Below are 24,711 nucleotides of genomic sequence, written 5' to 3' on the forward strand. Positions count from 1 at the left end.
GATACAAAATTAATTTTACACTAATTATATCTTAAATATATATGAATATATATACGAAAAGTTATAAGGAAAAAAGCTTGAAGTCTTGCTCATCCACTTTAAATGCATACATAATATTTTTAACTTCAATTCAAACATCAACTTTATGTAAGTTAGGTTATAATTCTTGCTTTGCAAAGCTTTACTACGTACACAGTCAAATTGTTGGAGATTTATGAAGTTTTGGAATTCTTTTCTTCCTTCAAAAGTAGTTGTCATTGTCTGATAAAGTGAATTTTGGATACAGTGCCCACTAAACAAATTTTGTTGAAGAGAAATGTTATTTTCTCTCTTGATCAAACTAGTGTTTATACAATTGTGCTCAATAAACTTTGGTTCATTTATTCACTTGTAGTCGTAGGTTTTCATTTCAAAATTTGGTGGCAACATATGCGTGGTGGGTGTTCAGGTATGTACTCACGTGGACAGTTTCGTAGTGGGGTTAAGTTTAGCTTTTTGTGATGTTTTAGACTAATTGTACTATCTCACAAGATACAAAATGATCATGATTAGGGTTTAATATTATTTTTTAAAAATCACGTACATTTTTCATTATAAATAATTATATTTGAAATCAATAGAATTATTATATACAATAAATTTTTTAATATATCCAAATATTTAATGCATATTACACATTTAAGATTTGAATTAGAGACTTCTAATTAAATTAAAATAATTTAAGACCACTTGATCTATCTCTATTAGACTATTATTATCTTTGTTCAAATCAAAGGAGGAACAGTGAGTTGTATCCAATTAATTTTCTTCTTGATCTATATGGTCATCTATTAAAAATGTGAAGGGTGTATGATTATTTATAAAAGTTAAATTAAAAAAATTAAAACATCTAAATTTAATTTAATATAAATAAATGTATATATCCCATTCCATTCTTATTGATTTTTTTAATAAAATTTTTAGATAAATTAAATCTTAGATGCTTAGGTTAATACAAATCTCAAGATTTAATAAATTTTTACATAAATATTTATAAATAATCTATTAATAAGATTTTTATATCGTGAACGAAAATAAAATTTATATAAATTAAATATAAGTTAGATGCTCACTGATTAAACTAATTCTATTGTATTGAACTTTGCTTTAATATTAAATATCTCTAAAGTCTAAACAGAATGTCAGAAAATGTAGCCGGAATATGCTTGGCACGAGACTCCACACTCAACTCAAAGAAGTGGATAATAAAAAAATGCTGTGTGGGGCCCACATCCCTTTGCTTTATTGGGCCCAGCTGCCACACTGTCTCCCTTCACCCACACCACCACACCCTTCCTTCAATTAACTTCATTTATGTATGCACTTTCATTCTCTACCAATCTATCTCTTTATTCCCCTTATTGATTGATCAGAATTAGTTTTAATTGTATTCACCATCACTTTTTCACTATGAAGTAAATGTTACTATCTAATCATGTGTTATTGTTTACAAAACACCAACTCTCAAATATTTGTTACCAGTGTTAAATAATGTGTGAATAGTAGTACATTATTAATCTCGAAAGTATGAATAAATTGATACCATATTATTCTAGCTAAATAAATATTTTTAAATATGGATTCTAAATATATAATTATGTTAAATATTAAAAAAATAGCATTTATAATGATTTAAGCTATGTTTATTTTTTTCAAATTATGTCAATATAAATTTTGATGTATCTTATAGTATAAGTAATACTTCAATTTCTTCTCAAAACATTGATGGAAACAAACACACTAATAGAATAAATTTGCACTTACTAGTCCTATAAAATTAAGGAGAATCGTCTTTGAGAAAAAAAACTTTTTAAAAAAAAAAACATAATTACTTGATATAAAAGTTTGTTATAATAAATACAAATGATAATTATAAAAAAATACTTACAAAAATATGTGGATTTAGATAATTATCTCATCTTTTATTTTATTTATGTCTTTTTTATGTAAATTTTTAATTTATAGTTGTTCTTTTTAACTTGTAATATTAAAGATTACATATGTTTATTGATGGATTATTTTGTAGAAATTTGAAATGGATTGGATCACTGGAACAAGGTGGTTTAGTGAAAGCTTGAAGTTAAAATTTTAGCTCAAATGTACTTAAGTTAGAATTGGAGGGACTAAATTGAAGTTTCTTTCTTTTGAAGAAGATGTAAAGAAGCTACAGAAGAAAAATAACTTTCAACTTAAGTACAAAATTGTATGGTTGTAATATCTATTTAAGCACGAAATATTTGGCTTTAGCATATATTCATTTAAGTGCAGATTTTTTAGACTTCTTGCTTATTTTGATAGATGTTCCTCACTTTATAAAAACACCTCCTTAACTAAAGTTCTTCTCCAACTCTCTTCTTCCATTGTTCTTTCATCTTCTTGCTTTTGGATGCTATTCATGGAGATGAGTGGCTAAATCTTCCGTTCTTGAGGTTAGATTGTATTCGAACCATATGCTCTCATGTATTTCTTTTGAAATAGTGTTATATATATTCATCTTGTTCTTCAATGTTAGTTTCTTACTTCTATGTTTCATGCTTGTTATGGATTCACCCCTCATAACTTGATTTTTGGATGAGATTGTTATTGAAAAATACTTTCTTTATTTTTAATTGTGGTAAAATACCCATTAAACTTAGGAGCTAACAATAAGATGATGGATAATGATTATCTTTGGTTCATTGAACTTAAAGCAAATATCTTTGTTAAATGTGCAAGGAATTGACATTTAATGAAAAAACTTAGATCTTTTCACCTAAGGAATTAAGGATTAAAATATTATTTTTGAACTATGACTGATATTAACATTGGATTACAAGTTAAGTATTATGTTTTAGTATAAAAAGAGTATGGTTTGGGGAATCTAACCTCGAAAGTCTTTTTTATTTGAATTTTATATCGTTCTATTACGTGTTGATCAACAATTCTAAAAGATATCATAACTTGTAATTTTGTTTTATCTTTATTGTTAAATTCTATGTTCAATTCATTATTATTTATTTATTAGTTTAAATAGTAAAAACTTGTAATATTTGTTAAAGTATTGTTCAAGTCTTTGTGGAAACATAATTCTTATTTATCGAATATTATTAAACGACTTGATACATTTGTTAATGAATCAACGACAAATATAATGAATTAAAATTGCTTATTGTTTAAATTAGTTGGCTCAATTTGTTTGATTTTCTAACATGTAGTTTTCATTTTTGTTGCTCATAATCATTAATATAATCGCATTTAATAATACTCTATATACTTTGTTTTATAATATTAACAATTCAATATCCTTGCCTCATGAGAAAAAGTATATTTAACTGCGCCTCTAACATTTGCGCTATAATTCATGCTAGGTCAATGTATCATTGGTAAACAAAAACAAACAAAAAAGCCTTTAAGGGCCAAACGTGGTGCAAGCACTTTCGTTTCCCTATTCACATAACTTGTAAAATTATGATCATACGAATTTAAGTGAGTTGTTAAGTTAGGTGGTTAAGCATAGCAGGGTACAGTATATAACTTCAAACTCTGTCGTGTCTGAATCAACGAAACTACAATATTGATTGAATTGTCAAAATTGTTGGTCTGAAGTGCACTAACATCTTCCCAAATCAACAAAAATGCGCCCTGGGGAACGAGTGATCCCCCTTACCACTTTAGAGCATAAATGATAACATGACTTTTATTTTATTTAGATTTAGATATATGAACTTATTAATAGCTAGGCCTTTTGCAATTATCATAACTCTTGGGTTTATTATATAGTTTTTCTTTTAATTTCGTAGTTAAGTCATCCATGTCACACTGGGAGCTACTTGATAACGAGGAGTGCCTCAAAGGTATTCAAACTTTTCAAGTTAACAAGTACCATGCATGTGTAAAACATAATATAATAAAATGTTGTTTTCATTTAATGAAGTGGGAGACGAAGAGTTAGTATTCATATTCATCTTGATATTGAATTGTTTATTTAAACTTATTTATTAAAATGCATGTTTCTTTTAATAAAATAAGATTTATTTAAACTTAAAAAATTAATTTTTTGTTTATTTTAAGAAGTAAATCTTATATACTTATTAAAAAACATTTATATAAAAATACTTTTTTATTTTTTTTAATTTAAAAAAAAGAGAATACTTTTATATTTTTTATTTATCATATAGAAATAAATTTACTATCTCAATATTTTTCTGTATAACAACCAGCAATAAGTAAAAAAATATAATATAATTCTCAGTTAAAGGCATCATTTCAACTCTTGATTTTATAAAACCTTTACTTTAGTTCTTTAATTTATAAAAAATATTTATTTCAATACTTTCATTTTACTTTTTATTGTCATTTTATAAAAGAAAAAACTATTTATAAAGTCATAACAAAACTTTTATAAAATCCCATTGTAAAGGGGAAAAAAAAAAGCACGCCCACAATTTTCAGGAGGTAAACGCAGGTTTACTCAACTTGTAAAGTAAAGTAAAGTAATGTCACACATTACATCAGCATCATCATGTCTAAGAAAAAGGGATAGAGAGAGAGAGAGAAAAATAATAGTAATAATGACAAAGAAGGAAACTTTGATCATAAAAAGAGAAAAACTCCAACCCCTCTCTTCTTACCATTTACAGTATCACAATTCACTTCCTCACTTAACAATACAATACAAAACACACATCACTCCATCAAACAAAACCTCTCTTCTCTCTTCCAATCAAATTCGATTCTTCTTACGTAGCATCCAGCATTCCCTTCATCGTTTTCCAATCTCCTATATAACCATAGACAAAAAAACAACCTTACAAAACACAAACACATTACAATCAACAATGTCCAATACTCTGCAGCAACATCAACAGTGTCCCGAATCGAAGCGTCTCGATCCGGGTTCCAACGCTCGCCGGCCTGGACACCGGAGATCGGTATCCGCCGGAGCTCCGTTAATCTACTCCGGCGGAGCCACCTTACTCCCAAGCGGGAACATTTGTCCGTCCGGGAAGATCCTCAAACCGGGCTTGCCCTCGCGCGGGTCGAACCGGACTGATGTGTTGGGCTCCGGCACCGTGAACTACGGCCGGGGCAGCATAGTGCGAGGCGTCTCGGGCAATATTCCGGTGCCCGTGGGCGCACTGCCGCCTACGGTGAAGCGCGCGCTCAGCGGCTCCGATCCCGAGGAGTTGAAGAGGGCTGGGAATGAGTTGTATAGAGGCGGGAACTTTGCGGAGGCGCTGGCATTGTACGATCGCGCCGTCGCCATCTCGCCGGGAAACGCCGCATGCCGAAGCAACCGCGCGGCGGCGCTTACGGCGCTCGGGAGGCTCGCCGAGGCCGCGAGGGAGTGCCTCGAGGCGGTGAAGCTGGACCTTGCTTATGCCAGAGCGCACAAGAGACTTGCTTCTCTTTATCTAAGGTAATGTATTAATGGAAAAATTTGGATTTGGATTTGCATTTGAATCTGAGTTTGAGTTTAGTTTTGTTGAGATTGGAATTGGAACCAAGAAACTTGAGTTTAGAGCTAGTCAAACTTGATTATGGCTTTGGCCAACGTGTTTGGTACTTCCCTGTTAACGTGATTTAGTGGAGCAAACTTGAGTCTGTGTTGAATGTTGATGCTACTTTCAGTTGCTTCTGTATCCAAAGAAACGTGACTCGTGATATATCACTTTTGTGCAGGTTTGGACAGGTTGAGAATTCGCGGCAGCACCTGTGTCTCTCTGGGGTTCAAGAGGATAAGTCTGAGGAGCAGAAGCTGGTGTTGTTGGAGAAGCATTTGAATCGGTGCGCTGATGCGCGGAAAGTTGGTGACTGGAAGAGGGTGCTTAGGGAATCTGAGGCTGCCATTGCTGTTGGAGCAGATTTTTCGCCTCAGGTAGTTTTGAATTGAAATTTCTGATGTTACCATTGTCTACATTTTTTTTGTTAGAGATGTCATATGAAATTATTAGCGTGTCTTTGGTTAATAGCATAAAGTTTTAGGATAGCTAGGGTGTGATTGGTTTCTGTTTTCAAATAACTGTTTTTAGTTTCCAAAATACAACTAAACAAGGTTGCTCTGTTGGCTGGTGCAGAGTGTAGTGCAAGGGACAGAAAAGTGTGGAATTGATGGGGAAATTTAACAGGTTTTAATAATTTCTTTTGTTTGTTTTTTTGGTTTTTGGTTTTTAGAATACTTTTTTTTGAAACAATTTTTAGAACTTAATAGATTTTGGATGGTAAATTGATTGGTAAGCAGTGTAAAATTATTTTGGGAAACTGTTTTTAAAATCAAAAAGTGAGGAGAATTAATGAGGTCCTTAGTTCGTGGTATGGTGGTAGACTAGATTCTCTACAATCAAGTATAAAATCATCCTCGGGTTTTTACTTGATAGTTTAAGCTTTTAGGATAATTGGTTTGTGACAATTTGTATTGGGCTAACTTGTTGGATTGCTACTTACAGATTGTTGCTTGCAAGGTGGAAGCCTATTTAAAACTGCATCAACTTGAAGATGCTGAATCAAGTCTCTCAAATGTTCCGAAGTTGGAAGGTTGTCCTCCAGAGTGCTCTCAGACCAAGTTCTTTGGTATGGTTGGTGAAGCCTATGTTCCTTTTGTGTGTGCACAGGTTGAGATGGCCTTGGGGAGGTAAACACTAAAAACCTTAGGCTTGAAATCCAAAGCTAAGTAAAACTTTTGAGTGAGGAACAAGTAATGGATTGTTGCAGGTTTGAGAATGCTGTTGCGGCTGCAGAAAAGGCTAGCATGTTAGATTGCAGTAATGTTGAAGTTGGTAGGATTGTAAATGTTGTGAAAATGGTTGCAAGAGCTCGTTCAAGGGGCAATGAACTTTTCAGCTCTGACAAGTTTTCTGAAGCTTGTTCTGCTTATGGGGAGGGCCTTAAGTATGACAACTCCAACTATGTTCTATACTGCAATAGGGCAATTTGTTGGTCTAAACTTGGACTATGGGAACAATCGGTTCAAGACTGCAGCCAAGCTCTTAACATTCAACCAAATTACACCAAGGCCCTTTTCCGCAGGGCTGCGTCAAACACAAAGGTGAATCTACTTTCACTGTGCATGTTGTGTGTGTGTGTCGATTGTTATTTTGTTCTCTGGAGTTGATTCATTGTCGTTTTTTAAGATGCATGATCTTGTTGCAGCTTGAAAGATGGGTAGAAGTTGTTAAAGATTACAAGGCCTTAAAACGTGAACTGCCTAACGACAATGAAGTTGCCGAGTCTCTTCGACAGGCTCAACTAGCATTAGAAAAATCTCGACAAATGGTATATGGTACTAAGTTTGGAGTTGAAGTTGAACAAATCTGTGCATTAGATAAATTTAAAGCTGCATTAGCCTCTGCAGGTAATTATCTAAACATGTGTGACTCAGCCTTTTTCTTGCTTCATTCATACTTTTTTAAACGGAAATTTTAAATTTCAGGTGTATCGGTAGTATATTTCAAAGAGGCATCAAACGAACTATGTGAGGAATTATCTCCATTCATAAATACATTGTGTGTTAGATATCCCTCGGTGAAATTTATCAAGGTACTCAAATAAGTGACTTGTTTGCCTGTACTTTCTAACATAATTGTCATATCTGTCTAATTTTCTTCAAAATTTAATTGAAGGTGGACGTGGAGGAGTGTCTAGCAATAGCAAAAGCTGAAAGCATAAGAAGTGTTCCAACCTTTAAAATTTACAAAAATGGAGAGAAGGTGAATGACATTATCCGGCCAACCCATCAATTATTAGAGGACTCAGTAAGAAAAAGTAGTAGTCTCTAGATACAAGAATTCATACTCATCATTTGCATTCACATGCATGCAACTAAAAACCACAGCAATATTGAAGAATGTGCTTCAAGGATGCACCAAGCCCTGTTTAGTTCAAATTAGGAATTTTAACTTCCCCTGTGATACACTCACATGGATACCAATTTTTTGCCGTGCTTTTGGCAGCAAAACCTGAGAGATAGATTTTAGATGGCGTTTTGAAATCATATGTGTATATCTTTTGCCCGGCATCTAATGTTCTTATTTTCTTCTATATAATCAAGCTCAAAAAGTGTTGTACTTCTTCCCTCCATATCCTTCATTTTGTTGCACCAGGCTTGGTAGAAATGCTACACCAAACATATTATTGTATTAGATTTAGATAACCTCAAACAAAATAAAATAGGAAAAAAGTTTGTCCATGTCGATTTTGGCAGGTCTTTACTCGTTATCTCTCTCTCTCTCTTATCCTTCATTAAAAGAAAATATAAAATTGCCTCTAAGGATGTTAATTACATTGGGTTGATATTTTCATTGAATTAAATTGAATAGATTAATTGATTTATTTTACTTCAAGCATGAAGCAAGCTAATTAATTATTATTTAGTTCTCAAATGTTTTTTTTCCTCACATCAAACAAATCCTGCTAACCTTTTTTTAAACTTGTAAAGGTGCAACTTTTAGATTTTAATAGTAGTATTTCTTTATTTCTTTATATTCTTAATTGATATTGACTTATCTAGTATTATTAAATGTCTAATTATGTTTACTATTCAACAATGTGATGCTCTAGATAAAGAGATTAACGAGATATACAGAATTATAATCGTAAAAAGTTAAATATTAATTGAAAATAATATTAATGCTTGGAATTGATTTAATTATGTAAAATTATTGAAGAATAAAACCAGAAGTAAATATTATATTTTATTTTTATATAATAAATAATGAGAGAATAAAAATTTTAAAGAATATTTTATTTACTAACCTAACACGATGACATGAAGTAAATCAATTCAATCTTAATTAAATTGGTTTGATATAGATTACCTTGAAAATTAATTAAGAAAACTCAATTAAATTTGATCTATTTGAATTTTACTTTATCCTAAATTTGAACAAAACTAAGCATTGAACACCCTTATATGCCACAATGTTAACATTGCATAACGCTTACACGTGCAGTTTCAACAAAATTTGATGAATTTTGAATGGTGGTTCATGCAGGCTGTATCTGAGCATTTATTTACATTAACAATTGAAGGTCAAAAAGTGTATGTATACTAGAAATACTTTGAATTTTCAGTTAGAGACGCGACTATATTCAAAGTGTGTTTGGTTACCGATTAAATAATTATAAACGCACGTATACTGCATTAATTCCATGTCCAACATAAAAGTTATTCTTTGTAACTTGTATACGCACGTATCGAAATCAAACACGTGCTAATGTTTGCCTGTGCTTCAAATTGAACTGTCTTCTTTATTAAAACAAAAAAATCAAAAAACTTGCACAAGATAAAAATAAAAATACTACTATGGCCTTGATCTAACACTAAGTAAGCATTTGGTCTTTAATTAAAAAAATAGTTATTTTTTGTTTTGCCAGTTTCTTTTTTCTAAATACTTAATTAAAAAAAAGTGCACCAGGGGAAACGGCCGATATAAGCTATATTCCAATTCAATTTACTTGTAGACTTGGTAGTACCTAAGGCCCAAGTTACCATGTCACTCTCACTGGGGGCTATTGCTTCCTGCACTCCCATTTTTCCTTCCAAAATGACCAATCCAAAAGGTCAAAAGCACATTCCAAAAAGAGTGCAAGAAGTAACTTGGGAAGTGCAGGAAGCAATAAGCCTCATTAGGGTAACAACTTTAGGCCTGCTCAAGTGTATTAATGCAAATTAATAAATCATCTGGACAATTTGACTGTTATTTAAACTTCACTGAAGTGATTAGCGAATGACGATGATCATATCTCCCAGTTTACACTGTCAACTCGATCAATTTGTCAAAATAAAAATCTAGGTTAATTCCAGTAATCATGTTAAACCAAATCAGAGATTGAGCAGGATGCCTAAATAGTCATAAACTTATAAACTTCTAATACATGTTTTTTATTTCTATGGATAAAAAAACAAACAAGGTTAAATCGGGTGAAAGAAAAACATAACCTGATCATTAACTACCCTTTCTTTTCTAAATATATTTTTCCTATTCTTCTTATTTTATTTTACAAATGTGATCAGAGATGAAAAGAGATATAGAAACAAATAGGTAGAAATGAGGTGAAAGAAAAAAGTGGTGGTATAGCAATAATAGGTTAACTCAAAAGTTTATCACAACTTCCATATCAATTATTTGCCATATATAAAGCTCGAAAAGATAAGTAAACAAAAAACACCGGATATCATAGCGTTGAATTAAATCCCATTACATAGTAGAGAATCAAAGCTATTATTTCTTATTTCACCCCATGCAAATCATCTATATATAATAGTATCATCTTCATGATGAACATTTGTTAACTATGTTACTGGCCAGCAGCAAATGCCTCAACAGGGAAAGTCTTGGTGATACCAGCAAAACTCTTGAAGTGAATCTTCCCAGTTGGAGCGTCATCCACAGTGATCTCACTCACAGGAGGCCACAGCATGAGCTCTTTGGCCTTCACACCCTTCAGCTTCTTTATCTTCTTCTTAGAAACATACCCTTTTATCTCAGTGTCATAGCTCACCAACTTGCTTATCATCTTGAACTCATGCTCCACCTTCTTCTTCTGCACTATCCACATGTACCCTGTGCCCTTCACGTACCCTACTTCGACGACATCAGCGAGAGGGAGAAGCCCCTCCGGGAGCTCGAACTCTTGCAGCAGCGAAGCCGCGAGTTTTAGGCCTTCCTCGTGCCCCTTCTTCACAACTCCTCCTTCCTTTTCTGCCATGTTGTTGTGTTGAAGAAATGTAGAGAATGTGTTTTTTGTTGGTTTTGGAATTAGTCTTTGGTTGGTTGGAGAGGCTTTTGGTTTGTGTGTGTATATATAGATTGTGCTTACATGAGACAACGTTTGTGCTTTGTAGAGATCGAAGTGAATTTCTTCGTATGCACCGTCCGTTTTGCTTTTCTTCACCGGCTTATCAACATGCACTTGTTTTGTAGAGTATTGTTATGTTGTAGACTTGTAGTGAAAATTAACGTAAATTTTATAGGATATGGGTGTGGTTTTCTAGAAATAGTGACCGAGGGACAGACATGTGCAAGATAACATAAAAACCAATCTGAACAACCAAGGAATACTTTGTGGGGTATCAAAAAGTATGTGTGTTTTGTTTGTGTATGTGATTGAAAATCAGAAAATCGAATAGTAACATGAAACATCAGTTATTTAGTCTTAAGGAGTGAGTTGTCAATAAACCAGTTTTAATTGATTGAATTTGAGCAATTAAAAGACCAGATAAAAAAAATAAAAGTGATTTTTTTTTTCTTAAACTGAACATGCAAGAAAAAAGAAATTGAGCATTTGTTTTATTTACCATAATAATATAGTTCCTTAAGCCCTGTAGGGTGTGTAAATGTTTTCATATCACAAATTCACAATACCATTTTGTGCACGAGCATTCGCAATTTCAAACTAAAATAACCAACAAAAAATGAATATAGTTTTATCTGGGGTACTTTAAGAAATTTCATTTAATTGACTTTTTCCAAAAGAAAAGGTAATGCTTAAATTGATCTGCAATGTTGTTAGATTTGAATAGGTTGTCGATTTTGTCAGGACATTGGATTATTAGTTGAACTAGTAAATCACTAATTAAGCTGCATGGACTGATATATACTACAAATTTCAAAAGAAATAATAATCTACACATTTCATAGACTAAAAAATTATAAAGGTTTTCATTTTACCCTAATAAAATCATAAGGTTCATTCAAAAACTAGTCAAGTTATCAGTTCACTTGGATTGATTCGACCTGTTAACCGAGTTGAATTTGATAACACTACATATGGATGATAGAGAACATCAATTGATAGCTATATTATTATTTATTTTTTGAAAAAAATACATTATTTATCAATGATTACAAGCATTTCCTAATGAATCATTTCATACATATCTTTACAGAATTAATTTCATTGTTGTTATTATTCTTGTGAAAGCTGCAACCAGTTGCATAATTATTACACCCATCGCCAAATAAAAGGTCACTTGACTGTCCCCTCCATGCGAGGCTTTTCTATAAACAACAAGTGAATGATGGCAAATCCAGTGAAGCTCTGGCAATAGACTTGTATTCATCGAGTTTCTCCAATTCAGTTGACGTGAGTTCCTGTCCATCACGTAATTTTTGACATAAATTATAGGCGCACAAATAAGATATTAGAAAGAGAAGGCTTTTGATGCAAAAAATATAATTTTCAAATGACCATAAACCTTCCCTAATTATAAGATATGAATAAGTTTGTTTGTTTTATGCATCTATGGTCCTCGTCATGAGCCCTTGGTTGCCAATATAGCCACCTAGCAAGATTATTCCATCAAAAGGACATCATTTACATTACCTTGTTATCCCACGCTCTTATGTAGCCAACAAGATGGATTTGCATCATCTGCTTATGTTTAAGTTCACTGTTTGCATCAATAAGATAAACATGCTGCAAAATGAGCCACAAGTAATCTCCATTAATGATGACCATTAACATGGTCAGAAGGATATAATGCATCATCATAAAATCAAAGAAAGGATCAAACCAAGACACTGAATTATTAGGCCCATAAATACATCTCATTTCAGAAAAGCAATGTATACTCCAAACTCCAAACTATGAGCTTCGATTATAAGAAAATCCATGATAAATGTGTAACGTGCTTCCGTTTTAAATCACTTGAGAACTTTTTAGACACAAAATAGCACAAGAATACTAAAAGGTGCATCAGAAGTTCCTGACGTGTACCGAAAAAAAATTGTACAATTTTATAAATAACCAGTGACCACTCACTATTTTTTTGTAGCCAACACAGGAGAAGTCAATATTAATGCTGACCAATATCTTAAGGTTCTCATCTGTATCAACCTTGGTCCAACCGAAGTAAAGCCCAACAGCTTGATCAGGAAGGGCAAGTGTTGCATTCTCTGGATCAAGTAATTAAAATTTCTCAGATTGATGATACCATGTTAAACTAAGAAGCTAAATTTGATGAGAATGGGTATGTTAGCTGCTTCGAATATACAAATATTAGTACATTCCTAGTAGTCTGAAGAGTATGTTCGTGGAAGATAACTAATTAATACGACGTGATAACAGCATCTAATTGGATTTGGGAACATGGAAGCTCAAGCTCAAGAGAGTTGTATAATTTGTTGTTCATGTTACCAATTGCAACTATGTTTAGATTACTGTTAGTTGGAGGGTGTTCAACATACTTTTGGAGGAAGAACTCCTTTGTATCTTTTATTTTGAACGTACTTTTGAAAGACTTGTGTCAGTAATCCAAACATGCACTACTTGTTTATGAAATGAAATTGATGGAATTTCACAAACCTGTGGCTTCCTGTAGACATCCAGTGACATACAAACCACTCAGATGTAATGGGTCAATAGGTAATGTGTCATCTATCCCTGCCAACATTAGTTTGAATATTACATTAATCAGAGGGCACAGTATTTAGAGAAACCAATCAAGATACTGAGGAATTAACAAGTTCATTACAGTCATCAAAAGGTGGAAGACCCCATAGCTCAGGTTGAAACTCTAATAGTGAATGAAGAACAGCATTTGCTAGCCCGTTACAATCAGCTTCCCTTCGAGATGGGACAGCCACTACCTTCATTTTTGCAGCATTGGCTGCCTTGACACCAACCCTGTTAAAGTACATTGTAGAAGATAAATTCTATGTAGCAAATATGAATATTACATGACAGAAATTCACATGACTGCACAAAATGTGCATAGCAAACTTGGCAGCAGATGCTGTCACATATCCTGATGGTGAATCAAAGCAGTGAAAGTGATATGCTCAATATCCAGAGATGAATACCTAGTAGGGGATAGGTTATGCATTGTGAGAATTTTTTTAAATAACACAGTTTAGAATTAATAGGCAACGAACGTCTCCTCTAAAGACCATGGATGTGATCTTAATAAACTAACAAGATAACTCTTAATAAGAGGGATTGAAAAAAAAATCAAAGTTCAACTTATAATGCTCATTTCAGCCAAGAGAGGTTTATCTAATTGCATAGTGTCACATACACTCTTCAGCATTTCACACCTTTTGCACTCAACAGCCATCCACATATATCTGTGTATGCTTCTAGATTTGGATATGAACAAATGGTTGGTTCATGGTATACTTTGATTATAGGCTTCATCACTGGTGGTACAGTGGCCTTTTCATCTGTGATCACTCTCTGGTTTGAATTATCTTGCCAACTTTAGATGGGAAACAACAATCTGACCCCAAAATTAGTAGACCATCCTTGGTCAAGATTAGAATTTACTGTTAGTTTGTCATGCAGTCAAAAGCTAAATAAAAAGCACAATAGCAAATGAATCATGCACAGTCTGCAGAAACTCTGGGAGACTTACAAGGAATCCTCAATCACCAGGCAATTAACTGCATCTACACCCATTTTCTTGGCAGCTTCTTCAAATCTGCAACAATTAGACTTGGTTACTACTGTGATAAAATTGGAAGAGTATATTTGACTGAGAAAATGAACTTTCCTACTAAACAAAAGATGGAAAAACTGAGAAAACATTGGGAGATCAGGATTCTGGAGGAAAGATTATATAATGTAATTACATGGCAATGAGATCATTGTAGTTGATTATTAACTGAGCTGTGAGAACATCTGCTAAAACTTGGGATGGTGGATACTTATTTGCTACTGGAAAAATGTTAAACAGTTTCATTGGCAATAGATCCACTTCTATTCAAGGTTTTATGTGTTTCATATATGAGAGGTCAAAGTGTACAAATAGAATCTTACAAATATGGAGAAGGCTTCCCAGATTTAACCTGGTCACTTCCTAGAATCACAGAAAAGCTTTCTTTCCAACCTACAAAAACCATGATAAGCATCAAAGAAAAAGTTTTAAGCAGGAAACTATATGTCAATGAGGAAAAGCAAAAGCGTTTACAACCCAAAGGAAAGTATAATGGAAGAAATTAAAAAAAGGTGGATAATTTTAGAAAGCCTTTCCAAAGCAGATACTTTAGCCAGGAGTTACTTCCAAGCAATTGGCATTCTCAGCTACTAATCAACCATGCTGACAAGTAAAAGACCTTTAAATTTTCCCTACAAGTAAATTTGGTAAAATTTTGGACATTTATTTTGATTTAAAATGCATGGCTAAGGATCAAATATTTATCAATTGGAGATCATGTTTTCTTAATTCTATGTCAAATATTCTTCCAAATTCCGATATTTAAATGGATTATGGCTGATTAATTTTAAAGACATTAGGCTAGTCATTTTATTGATTACAGAACCGTACGATGAAAAAAAGGTTATCTTTGGAAGAAGCTACTTATAAAACTAGTAACTGTGTGTCTATGTATTACTTCTCAGTAATAATTCAGAACTAATAGCTAGAATGGCAAGCTGATATATAATACTCCTTGGAATTGAAAGTCAGTAATAAACAACAAGAAGGTAGTCCACAGAAAACAACCTTTGTGATGATAAATTTTTGCTTCTATGTTTTCTTGCAAGGAATTTGAGGCAAGAGCCATTGGCACTCCATTTTTCTGGAGATGTTTGATAAGGCGATTAGCACCAGGTAATGCTTTGGCCTTTGCCCACCTAAAACAAATGATGATTTGAAAATAAGAGCCAGTGAATGTGTAAGCAATTCAAATATGACAGTTTCCAACAGGATTGACCTAAGTTATAGAAAAAAAAAAAAAAGTGCATTGCATTGCAAACAGGTTCAGAAGATATAATAAATCATAATTCTTATTCACAAATTATTTAACAACCTAAATAGTGTTTAGGGTTTCAAAATGTAGTTTTGAACCATATTCAGCCTTCCATTCCATACTAGAGATCTTCATATCTGTCTAGCATCGTAGCTTTAGGTTGCATTTATTATGGGTAGGGGGAAAACACAGGAAGTAGGATGAGCATGTTATAGACTGGTGTGCTTGATTTCGATTTTCATAAACTGTTTTTAATTTTCAAAATGCAAATAAAAAAGGTTACTCAGACACCTAGTGGAGGGTGGTGCAAGACACAGCAAATTGTAGAATTGACAAATTGATTATTAAGTAATGCAAAATTGTTTTAGAAAATAGTTTTTAAAACAAAAAGTGAGAAAGGAATCAAACATGCCCTTATACCTTTCCCTGTAGAGAGGAGTGATTTCTTTGATAAATTGATCAGGTGTCAATGGAAGTTCATAGTCCTTAACAATTATAGCTGCTGAATCCTTTTGTGTCATCCCCAACCTCTTCTTCTCTTCCTTCTCCCTATCAAGTTCTTTCCCATACCTTGCCAAAAACTCATTCAACACACCCCTTGTTGCCCTTTCTGCACACCAATCACCAACACACACATGGTTCAGAAAGAACCCAAAAGAAACAAAATTTAACCAACACCATAGTTGAAGAGAACAACAGGAACAAGGGAGAATACCTGTGTCCAAAAGGGTGCCATCCAAGTCAAAAATGACAGCCAAAACCTTGGCTCCTTGATTACAGCCGTTGAACTCACAGCAGCAACTCATGTCAGTTTGCACCAAAAATTTGAAGCTATAAAATTGATAGAAACAATGTGTTGTGGTGGGTGAGTGGATAACTCAATGTCCTATTAAATATACTACAAAGAATACAAGATCTATGTGTTTGTGGATATCCAACTTGAAGGGCATTCCATTTTATCCCGTGAGCAGTTCACAAATTGTGCGATTGTGGACCCTTTGAGATCTTTAAGGAACAAGCAAACAATGAAACAGAACAAAAGAATCATTAGCTAACGCAATCTGAATGGCATAATAAAAATTGTGTTTCAGAATTCAGACACCATTAAAATTGCAGATGGATTTAAAACCACAGTTTGATGCGAGATGTTATCATATTCTCACTATTCTCCGTCACGTCAAGCATAAATTCTCAGCGCTAGTTGATGGCGTCACCAGCAAGATCCTGCGGATATTCCGTTTACACTCTCAAATGAGAACGTGAAACATTCTTCTTCGTAGAATTTGGAGATGTTAAAATGGAAAGAAAGGTTTATAAAAAATTAACGAAATAAATTTAGAATAAATAATTAACACACCGATGTTATTTGACCATAAATTGAATAATTTAATAATCATAAAAATAAAAATAAAAATAAAAATCTAAAACTTGAACTTAAGACAAGTAAAAATAATGATAATATGAACTTGTACATGAAAAGTACATAGAAATTAAGCCCATAATAGTTTTTTTTAATGAATTTATTAGAATTCACTAAGTGTGGAATTTTTTTATATTATTAAACTTATTTTTAATTAGTTAAGCATGTAAAAATCTAAAATGTGCACCAAAATTAAACTTTTTCTAGTTAAACTATAGTCCCGCACTTTACATGGCACAAGAGTGTTTATCCTGGCAAATGAAAATGACCTTGTGCAAAACTATCACAAACGAGAGAAGGGAATAATCAAAACTTGGGTTTGGGAATCTGAAATGAAATGAACATGGATTTTCTCATGTTAATTTTTTTACATGATCATATTGTGTAAAAAAAAAAAAGCGTCTATCTTTCTCATTTTAAAGATACAAAAAGTTTAATATGAACTCATTTATTTAAATTTTATGAAGGGAGAGATGCACAATTTTGACATGATCATGTGAAAATTAAACACGAAATAATGCTCCCAAAATGGAATACTTTATTCATGCAGAACTCAAACCTTTTACGCAAGTAATAAGAAATAGCAAAGCAACAATTGCGATAAGCAGAATTAAAATCGTTTACGTAAGTAATAAGGAATTGCAAACCGTTAACTAGTAAGGTACTTTCAAGTTTCAACCTTTTTCCGTCCATCACTTCCAGACCATCCCATCATCGTACCAAACCGAATCTATTGCATATTTAGTTGTAAAAACAGTTGCTACATACGACCCAAATATGATCAGGAAATTCTCTCAACTAGCTAGGACATAAATATCATCTATGTTTTTTTATTAAATTAGAGAATAGTCTTGAAAACACACTCTTAGACTATGTGTAACCTTTTTTCTTCTTTACTTAAATGAATTATTTTATAATTTTAACTTCTATTAACTTAAAAGAAATGACATAACAAAATAAGATTAAAGAGAAAAGAGAAAGACAGTGAAAAGGCAAAGATCCTGAAGAGAACGAGAGGAGAGAATAGTGAAAGAGAGAGTGGAGCCCAAAGAGCAACAAAAGAGAAAGACAGCAAGTAGGGGGGAAGGAACATGTTTTTTTTTTTTTATATTCTATGAACTTTTTTATTTACCTTTATTAAAATAAAATTACTTCTTTTTTTCCCTTTCTTTTAATAAAACTAGTTAAATTCCCATGCCTTGCAGGGATATTAATTTTACAATTTATAACTTTTTCAATACATTTAACTATTATATTTTGATTAATAAAAAATGTATGTTTTATTATTATTTGAGATAACATTTATTTTTATTATTATTATCATTGTAATAAATTTTTATGACAATTTAATAAAATCATGATAATAAAAAAGTTACCATAATTATAAAAAAATGTATTGGTGTTAATTAAATTTAAATTAGAATAAAAACATATTTATTAATTAATTTGAATTAGAAAATATAATTATTTATTAATTATGATATAATTACCTTAATTAGAATAAAAACATATAATAGTGTTATTAACTAATTTTAATATATAATTATATTATTAATTAAAATCTAATAATTAATGATTATATAATTATAATTCAATGAGAATGAATATGATGATGACACATGATATCTACCAACATGAACAAATCTTCTTTTATATAATATAGCATACTACTTGGTTTAAAGAAAAAAAATGTACTTAACCCAACTTACTTTAAAGAAAAGAATAGCTTTAAAAAAGTCTTGAATCAAACACTACTTAAGTTCTTTCGCAATGGTATTTTGATCACAAAACAAACTATATGGTTCACTTTGTAGTACTGAAGATGGAGTAAAGTCTATTTTCCTTTTTTATTTTGAGGAAAGCAAAGTCTATTTTCCTGACTTGTGAAACAAATGCTTATTTTCCTGATTGCAAAGGGCACGGAAGCCACACAACTTTCTCAGCCGTTTATTAACTTGTTCCACGTTTTTGCGGCAATAGAATTGGTAAGAATGGAAGTCAAGATCAAACAATCGAAGAATAAATCTCCAACATTGCAGTAAAGGTTGTAGCATTTCATTGGAAAAGGAAATACACCATAAGCAATTCTCATCAATCAAATCCCCCAGAGACTGGAGGAAAAGGATTGGGAATGAAATAGGCCATTTCCAGACACCACACAAATAAAAACATACCATAAATATAGCACAAATGGAGTATCTCTTTCCCCTATCGGGAAGTATGGGGCAATCAACAAGAAACAAAGAGAAAACAATGGAACCCTATCTCTAGCTAATACACGGATAAGTAACGGCCCTCATGTTTCATTCCCAAACGCATGCATCGAATCCTAAGGAAGATCCCATCAACAATCGGACTCACTGCAAAAAAAAAAAAAAAAGTAATGAGGTGAGCAAAATAATGCGATCAAACAGAAATAAATTATAGGTACAGGTATAGAAAGGATTACTAACCTCTGCCTCCTCACCTCCACCAAGCTTGGCAGTGCCATTCACTTTCTGGGCATCTTCTGTAACAGCAAGTGAGAAAATTGCAGTAGACATTTTTAGAAAAGAAGCACACCAAAGTGAGCAATATCATAATTAATGTCCAAAGAAATTAATGACTTAAAATTATAGTAGTTACATTTTCAGAAAAAATGAAAAATCATTTTGTTTAGAGCATCAAAGCTCACTATCTGGATGACTTCCTATGTAGTTTAGCATCCTTTAATATCATCATTTTCAGGAGAAATTCTTAGTTTGACATAGTATATCATGTCATCACTTAGGCACCCAAATCATTATTTGATGTGTGTAAAAGCATATTTTAAGATAGCTGCATTTCTACCATGGACCCCACAACCTTACACATCAAATAATGCCTAGCTAAGAATTAATCCCATTTGAAACCTAGTAACTATTATCCTCGCTGTACACAATAGGTTGCGCTTTATCATATTGCCTAGAACTATCCCTGACCCTAATTTTTATTAATTATTATACATCTTAATAGACCCATAGAAATAGTAAACCAAAGCTTAATACAAGTCTTCTAGTAATAATTACCTCCATCTTCTGGGATGTCAGAAGTCCACAAAGTTAGGTTGTCCCTGAGAAGTTGCATGATTAAGGTGCTGTCTTTGTATGACTCCTCATTCAAGGTGTCAAGCTCAGAAATAGCTTCATCAAAAGCTTGTTTTGCAAGATGACAGGCTCTGGAAATAGGAAAATAAAATCACCCAGATTAAACACAAAACACCAATCAACAATCATAATTCAGGACAGGAATAAAAGCCACAAACCTTTCTGGAGAGTTCAAGATCTCGTAATAGAAAACTGAGAAATTTAAAGCTAGACCCAATCGGATGGGATGTGTTGGAGGTAAATCAGCCTCTGCTGCAGTGGTAGCAGACTGCAATAAACAAAACATGCTTGTGTTAAGTAGGGGATGAAAGGATAGAGTATTCTGAAGAGGAAACTCCTTTTGATTAAAAGCTATTTCAAAAAGTACAATATCAAATATATGTGACAACAAAATAATCATAAATCATATAATAAAAACAGAAATGACTAAATATAAATGAAAATAATGATTCAAGAAACAGAACAATTCACTTCAAAAGAATAATTGGAAGTATCATCAACAGATGTTAGTCATGTTACAGAAAAATAATAGTGAAAAAACAATCCACACAATAACGAAAAATGGCAAGGGTAACGAAACAAAGTTTATCCAGTTCCAGTAATCAATACTGCCCAAAAAACTAGAGATTATAGCAACTTAGGAGAATGATAGGTGAGGAAGAGGGTGAAGTAACCCACTCTTTCTGGTGGATTCTAAAATTAGTAAAAGCGTAGAAATCACTTACACATATATATTTTTTTCTCAAGCAGAACCATTATTTGTCTGTTGTCAATGCTATAGAAGTTTTACAACAGGTTTGAAAAAAAAATGAACTTAACACAAAACCAAAATAAACCATGAGACTATTATGTCTACCAAAACCAAAAATGAAGAGCAAAAGAATCTTCCTTAGATTAATTGCTAATAGGCACTGCATATTTGCAATAAACTCAGTAAACAACCATCTATAGGATAGACAACATCATATAAACTGCAAAAACAATAAAACAATATAAATTGCACCTCATATGCTTTCATAGACTGATCAGCAGCTTCCTTCTTCTCATTGCCTGCCTTAAATTCGGCAAGATAACGATAATAATCTCCTTTCCTGCAAGCGGAACATTTCAACATCCCTTAATCCACTTGCACAAAATAAAATAAAAAATATCACACCAAAACAAAAGCTGCAGCAGAGAATGAGACACAAATCCTCACATCTTATAGTAAAACACAGTGGATTCACCAGCTGCAGCCGAAGGGATAAGGTGCTCATCAATCACTGTCATAACATCATTACAGATGTTTGAAAGCTCCAATTCAACCTTCTGCCTGTACTCCTTAATCCGCTTCGCATTCAACTCGTTCCCTTTTGTTTCTTCCTTTTGCTCAATGGAAGACAGGATCCTCCACGATGCTCTCCGAGCACCAATCACATTCTTGTACCCAACAGAAAGTAAATTCCGCTCCTCCACAGTCAGTTCAACGTCGAGATTCGCAACGTTCTTCATTGATTCCACCATCTCTGCCACAAACAAACGCAAAATCAAAACATCACAAATAAAGCCTCACATCTGATAAAATCTCTTAAGTTCGGCACCACAACTTGAACATGCAGCACACGAAAAATTGAAGTAGCCTCACACTCAAACTGAACGCACTTTCCATTTTTTTAAGGAAACAAAATCAGAAAAGGGAAGTTAAACTACAACTAAAAAAACAAAAAAAAAATGGAAAATCAAATTCTTTAAAAATGACTCCTAACCCTAACCGATTTCTTTTTTTTTTTTTTCTACTCCACTTGCAACCAAAGTGACAGTAAACAGTAAATAGCACACCAAATTGACCAAAAAAAATATTTTTTTTTCTCACTGAAAATGATATAGAATGAAATAAGAGAACTCAAATTAGTAGAAACAAGCAACCGTATAAAAAGGAATCATCAAAATCACGCACATCGACGCGCATGTGCGCGTCAAAGTCAGAGAAAACAAAGGAAGAATTTGAAACCTTCGTATCGCTCGGCCTGTTCGGCGAGCTTGGCGATGTAGACGAAGTTCTCGCGATCCTTGGAGGCAGCCATCGCCGATCTTTCCGAAATTAGGGTTTGCGAATTTCTCTCAGTTTCTCTCTCTCTCTCTCTCTTTCTCACTCTGACCCTCTTCTCTCTGCGATTCTTCTTGGTCGAGGCTCCGTAGAAAAGAACGCGGTCGTGAAATGTCAAATGTGTCCCTTCCTTTTTCTCTGTTTTTCCTTTTTGGTCCTTTCGATGCTCGAACTTGACTCCAGGGATATGATTAAGTGCGTGAAGGTAGAGACTGAACTTTGATTTCCAACCAGTGAGTGGGCTCCACGTGTCCCACTAAACCTTCCGTAACATACTCGGACCAATCGTAACGTGCCGCGTCGTACTCAACGACCAATCATGTCGTTGACTTGTTGTTTTATTTGGTTGTAGTTTCTTTGGTTTTTTTTTTTAAATGGATATGAATTAAAGAATTAAAAGAAAAAAAAATTTATGTGTAAATCATATAAGAGTTATCTTTCAATAAAAATATATCTACTTTTAAGTTTCTTAATTTATTTTCTTAGGATATTAATTAATATTTGTTCTTTAAAATTGATTTGTGTGTGTTTTTGTTTGTGTTTCGGTGAGAGGATGTGGACTTGAAACTTGTAATTTGTCTTTGTTAGTGATGGGTAGTGTCGTTGTTGTCTTTGGTATTGCAGATGATGCTTTCTTTTTCCAGCAGTTACTTCGGAGTAGACACTTGCGAGAACATAAATAAATCATCATTTTTTGAATCTTAATTTATTTGTATTTGTTAAGTTAATAGGATTTGATGAGATCATTTTGTAATATTTTATCTCAATAAACAATTAAAATTTTATCTGATTGATAGTGTGATAATAAAAACAGAATATGATGAGAAACCTCTATCACTTTAATTTGATAAGTTAATAAGATGTGATAAGTTAAAAGAATGTAAATAAGAAGTTAATAATAAGAAATATATAAGATTTGTTACTTATCTAATTGACATTGTTTTTTAACTATCGCAATTAAATTTGCTAGAATTCTTAAATACTCGAGAGTTTCAGTTTTTTTGGAGCAAATGGTAACTTTTCTTTTGATAGAAAGGCCAAATGGTAACTTAAACAATTACAATTGCATGTTTACTTTTAAATATTAATACAAATGTTTGTTATTTGCAAACCAATTAATTATGAAGTTCATCGTTAAAATAACCATTTTATCATCTTAAACTTATTTGGGTGTTGTTAAGTAAAATTGTAGATATATTTCTTATTTAAGAGTTCTTGTCATCATAAGTTATATAAGTAACAAACTTGATAAAAGGATGTAAATAAGAAGTTAATAATAAATGTGCAATGTCAATTCATATACTACTAGTTATTTATTAATAACCAAATTAGCATTAATCTTTATATGTTATCTTATATACAGTCACACGCGTATATACGCTAGCTTTGTTGTGCATTGCATACAAATTTTACCACATGTCTCTTCTTTTTTGTTTCTCCAATTTTTATTTTTTTTTCTATTAAGCTTGCTCTTTTTAAAATGAAAATCTTAAAGTCTAGTTCTGCCAATGAGGACAAGCAACATAATAATTATATTGAGTGGATCTTCTAATTACATAACATGCTAACTAGGTGAAATAATCTTTAATTACCTGTTGATATATGATTATGAAGAATTTCGTTAATAACAATTTCAATGAAAGGCTGTGACAAAATTGATTAGTTATTCACGACCTTATTTTAAATTTAGAAGTATACTGATAATTAAATATTATTTTGCGCGCGGTGAACATGCCGTAATTATAATTAGGCCGAATTATAATATTTTATTTTTTCAGCTACGACTAAAATACGACCAAAAAGTAAAAAATAAAAGCTACGAATTAAATATATAAATCGATCGAAACAAAGTTATCATTAAAACAAAAGGAGAAGCATAAGATATGGATTTCCTTCCAAGAGCATGAGCCATTATATTGTCATGAGCCATTATATTTAAAGACTCCAATTAAAAATTAATATGAACAATAAATTCTTTTTTGGAAGGCAATATAAATAATAATTAAATCACTTTTTTATGCAACAGTAATTTTAAGAAAAAGGAATGGTACTTCAATTCAGGAAAGACTAAATTTTCGAATTTAAAAAGTTCTTAAAAAAAAACTATTCAATAAACTAAAGAACTCAAAAAAAAATGTTATCTAATAAAAAAATTAAGGTAAAATGTGAGCTAGCTAAAAGAAAGACATAAAATCCAAAATGTTTAATGAGACAAACATACTTGTTCCAATTACTAACCCTCAGTTTCCATCATAATGCAAGGTCATGGAAGAATTACAATATTTCCTTCATTATTTGACATTAAGAGATGTACATTCATTGAACGATGAAAATTTCGAAACCGGAAGTTTGAAATCTGAAGAAGAGGAAGAA

The 24,711-nt window shown here is 32.4% G+C and overlaps 4 protein-coding genes across 7 annotated transcripts; 1 reads left to right on the forward strand and 3 right to left on the reverse strand.

Annotated features, from left to right (window-relative positions):
- The first annotated feature begins 4,646 nt into the window (after positions 1 to 4,646).
- Positions 4,647 to 8,225, forward strand: LOC100783860 (inactive TPR repeat-containing thioredoxin TTL3). The gene is made up of 7 exons (XM_003539503.5): positions 4,647 to 5,437; positions 5,701 to 5,896; positions 6,465 to 6,649; positions 6,730 to 7,063; positions 7,168 to 7,369; positions 7,448 to 7,554; positions 7,638 to 8,225. The coding sequence occupies exons 1-7, from the start codon at positions 4,857 to 4,859 to the stop codon at positions 7,791 to 7,793; spliced, it is 1,761 nt and encodes a 586-aa protein (XP_003539551.1). The 5' UTR covers positions 4,647 to 4,856; the 3' UTR covers positions 7,794 to 8,225.
- Positions 8,226 to 10,314: 2,089 nt separating this feature from the next.
- Positions 10,315 to 10,725, reverse strand: LOC100784386 (uncharacterized). Its single transcript, XM_003539504.1, has one exon. It carries the CDS (start codon positions 10,723 to 10,725, stop codon positions 10,315 to 10,317), a length of 411 nt encoding a protein of 136 aa, XP_003539552.1.
- A 1,082-nt stretch (positions 10,726 to 11,807) lies between these two features.
- Positions 11,808 to 17,006, reverse strand: LOC100801888 (bifunctional riboflavin kinase/FMN phosphatase). Of its 3 annotated transcripts, none has more exons than XM_006592804.4 (11): positions 16,810 to 17,006; positions 16,423 to 16,712; positions 16,128 to 16,317; positions 15,461 to 15,591; positions 14,776 to 14,845; positions 14,372 to 14,437; positions 13,493 to 13,644; positions 13,324 to 13,401; positions 12,781 to 12,914; positions 12,343 to 12,435; positions 11,808 to 12,110 (listed from the first exon to the last, which is right to left on the reverse strand). In XM_006592804.4, exons 2-11 carry the CDS (start codon positions 16,511 to 16,513, stop codon positions 12,018 to 12,020), a joined length of 1,098 nt encoding a protein of 365 aa, XP_006592867.1. In that variant the 5' UTR covers positions 16,514 to 16,712; positions 16,810 to 17,006; the 3' UTR covers positions 11,808 to 12,017. The 3 variants fall into 3 exon arrangements, with proteins under 3 accessions (XP_006592867.1, XP_006592868.1, XP_014620554.1); XM_006592805.4 differs by having other exon boundaries at positions 16,871 to 17,003; XM_014765068.3 differs by having other exon boundaries at positions 16,423 to 17,006.
- Positions 17,007 to 19,049: 2,043 nt separating this feature from the next.
- SGF14O (14-3-3 protein SGF14o) lies at positions 19,050 to 22,526 on the reverse strand. Of its 2 annotated transcripts, none has more exons than NM_001255222.3 (7): positions 22,243 to 22,460; positions 21,451 to 21,757; positions 21,256 to 21,343; positions 20,411 to 20,520; positions 20,175 to 20,323; positions 19,581 to 19,636; positions 19,050 to 19,487 (listed from the first exon to the last, which is right to left on the reverse strand). In NM_001255222.3, the coding sequence occupies exons 1-7, from the start codon at positions 22,313 to 22,315 to the stop codon at positions 19,485 to 19,487; spliced, it is 786 nt and encodes a 261-aa protein (NP_001242151.2). In that variant the 5' UTR covers positions 22,316 to 22,460; the 3' UTR covers positions 19,050 to 19,484. The 2 variants fall into 2 exon arrangements, with proteins under 2 accessions (NP_001242151.2, XP_006591886.1); XM_006591823.4 differs by having other exon boundaries at positions 19,161 to 19,487; positions 19,581 to 19,633; positions 22,243 to 22,526.
- Positions 22,527 to 24,711: the final 2,185 nt, after the last annotated feature.

Source organism: Glycine max, chromosome 12 (assembly GCF_000004515.6).
Source record: "Glycine max cultivar Williams 82 chromosome 12, Glycine_max_v4.0, whole genome shotgun sequence".
Classification (NCBI taxonomy): Eukaryota; Viridiplantae; Streptophyta; class Magnoliopsida; order Fabales; family Fabaceae; genus Glycine; species Glycine max.

What these genes read in the sequence shown, in the direction of transcription:
- LOC100783860 (XM_003539503.5), top strand. Translation starts at nt 4,857, where the DNA reads ATGTCCAATACTCTGCAGCAACATCAACAGTGTCCCGAATCGAAGCGT. An exon ending in CTTGCTTCTCTTTATCTAAG is followed by an intron (nt 5,438 to 5,700) that starts GTAATGTATTAA and finishes ACTTTTGTGCAG; the next exon opens with GTTTGGACAGGTTGAGAATT. An exon ending in GTTGAGATGGCCTTGGGGAG is followed by an intron (nt 6,650 to 6,729) that starts GTAAACACTAAA and finishes GGATTGTTGCAG; the next exon opens with GTTTGAGAATGCTGTTGCGG.
- LOC100784386 (XM_003539504.1), bottom strand. Translation starts at nt 10,725, where the DNA reads ATGGCAGAAAAGGAAGGAGGAGTTGTGAAGAAGGGGCACGAGGAAGGC.
- LOC100801888 (XM_006592804.4), bottom strand. Translation starts at nt 16,513, where the DNA reads ATGAGTTGCTGCTGTGAGTTCAACGGCTGTAATCAAGGAGCCAAGGTT. An exon ending in TGGCACCCTTTTGGACACAG is followed by an intron (nt 16,318 to 16,422) that starts GTATTCTCCCTT and finishes ATTGGTGTGCAG; the next exon opens with AAAGGGCAACAAGGGGTGTG. An exon ending in GGGAAGCCTTCTCCATATTT is followed by an intron (nt 14,438 to 14,775) that starts GTAAGATTCTAT and finishes TAATTGTTGCAG; the next exon opens with ATTTGAAGAAGCTGCCAAGA.
- SGF14O (NM_001255222.3), bottom strand. Translation starts at nt 22,315, where the DNA reads ATGGCTGCCTCCAAGGATCGCGAGAACTTCGTCTACATCGCCAAGCTC. An exon ending in ACTGTGTTTTACTATAAGAT is followed by an intron (nt 21,344 to 21,450) that starts GTGAGGATTTGT and finishes TTCCGCTTGCAG; the next exon opens with GAAAGGAGATTATTATCGTT. An exon ending in TGACATCCCAGAAGATGGAG is followed by an intron (nt 19,637 to 20,174) that starts GTAATTATTACT and finishes TTGCTGTTACAG; the next exon opens with AAGATGCCCAGAAAGTGAAT.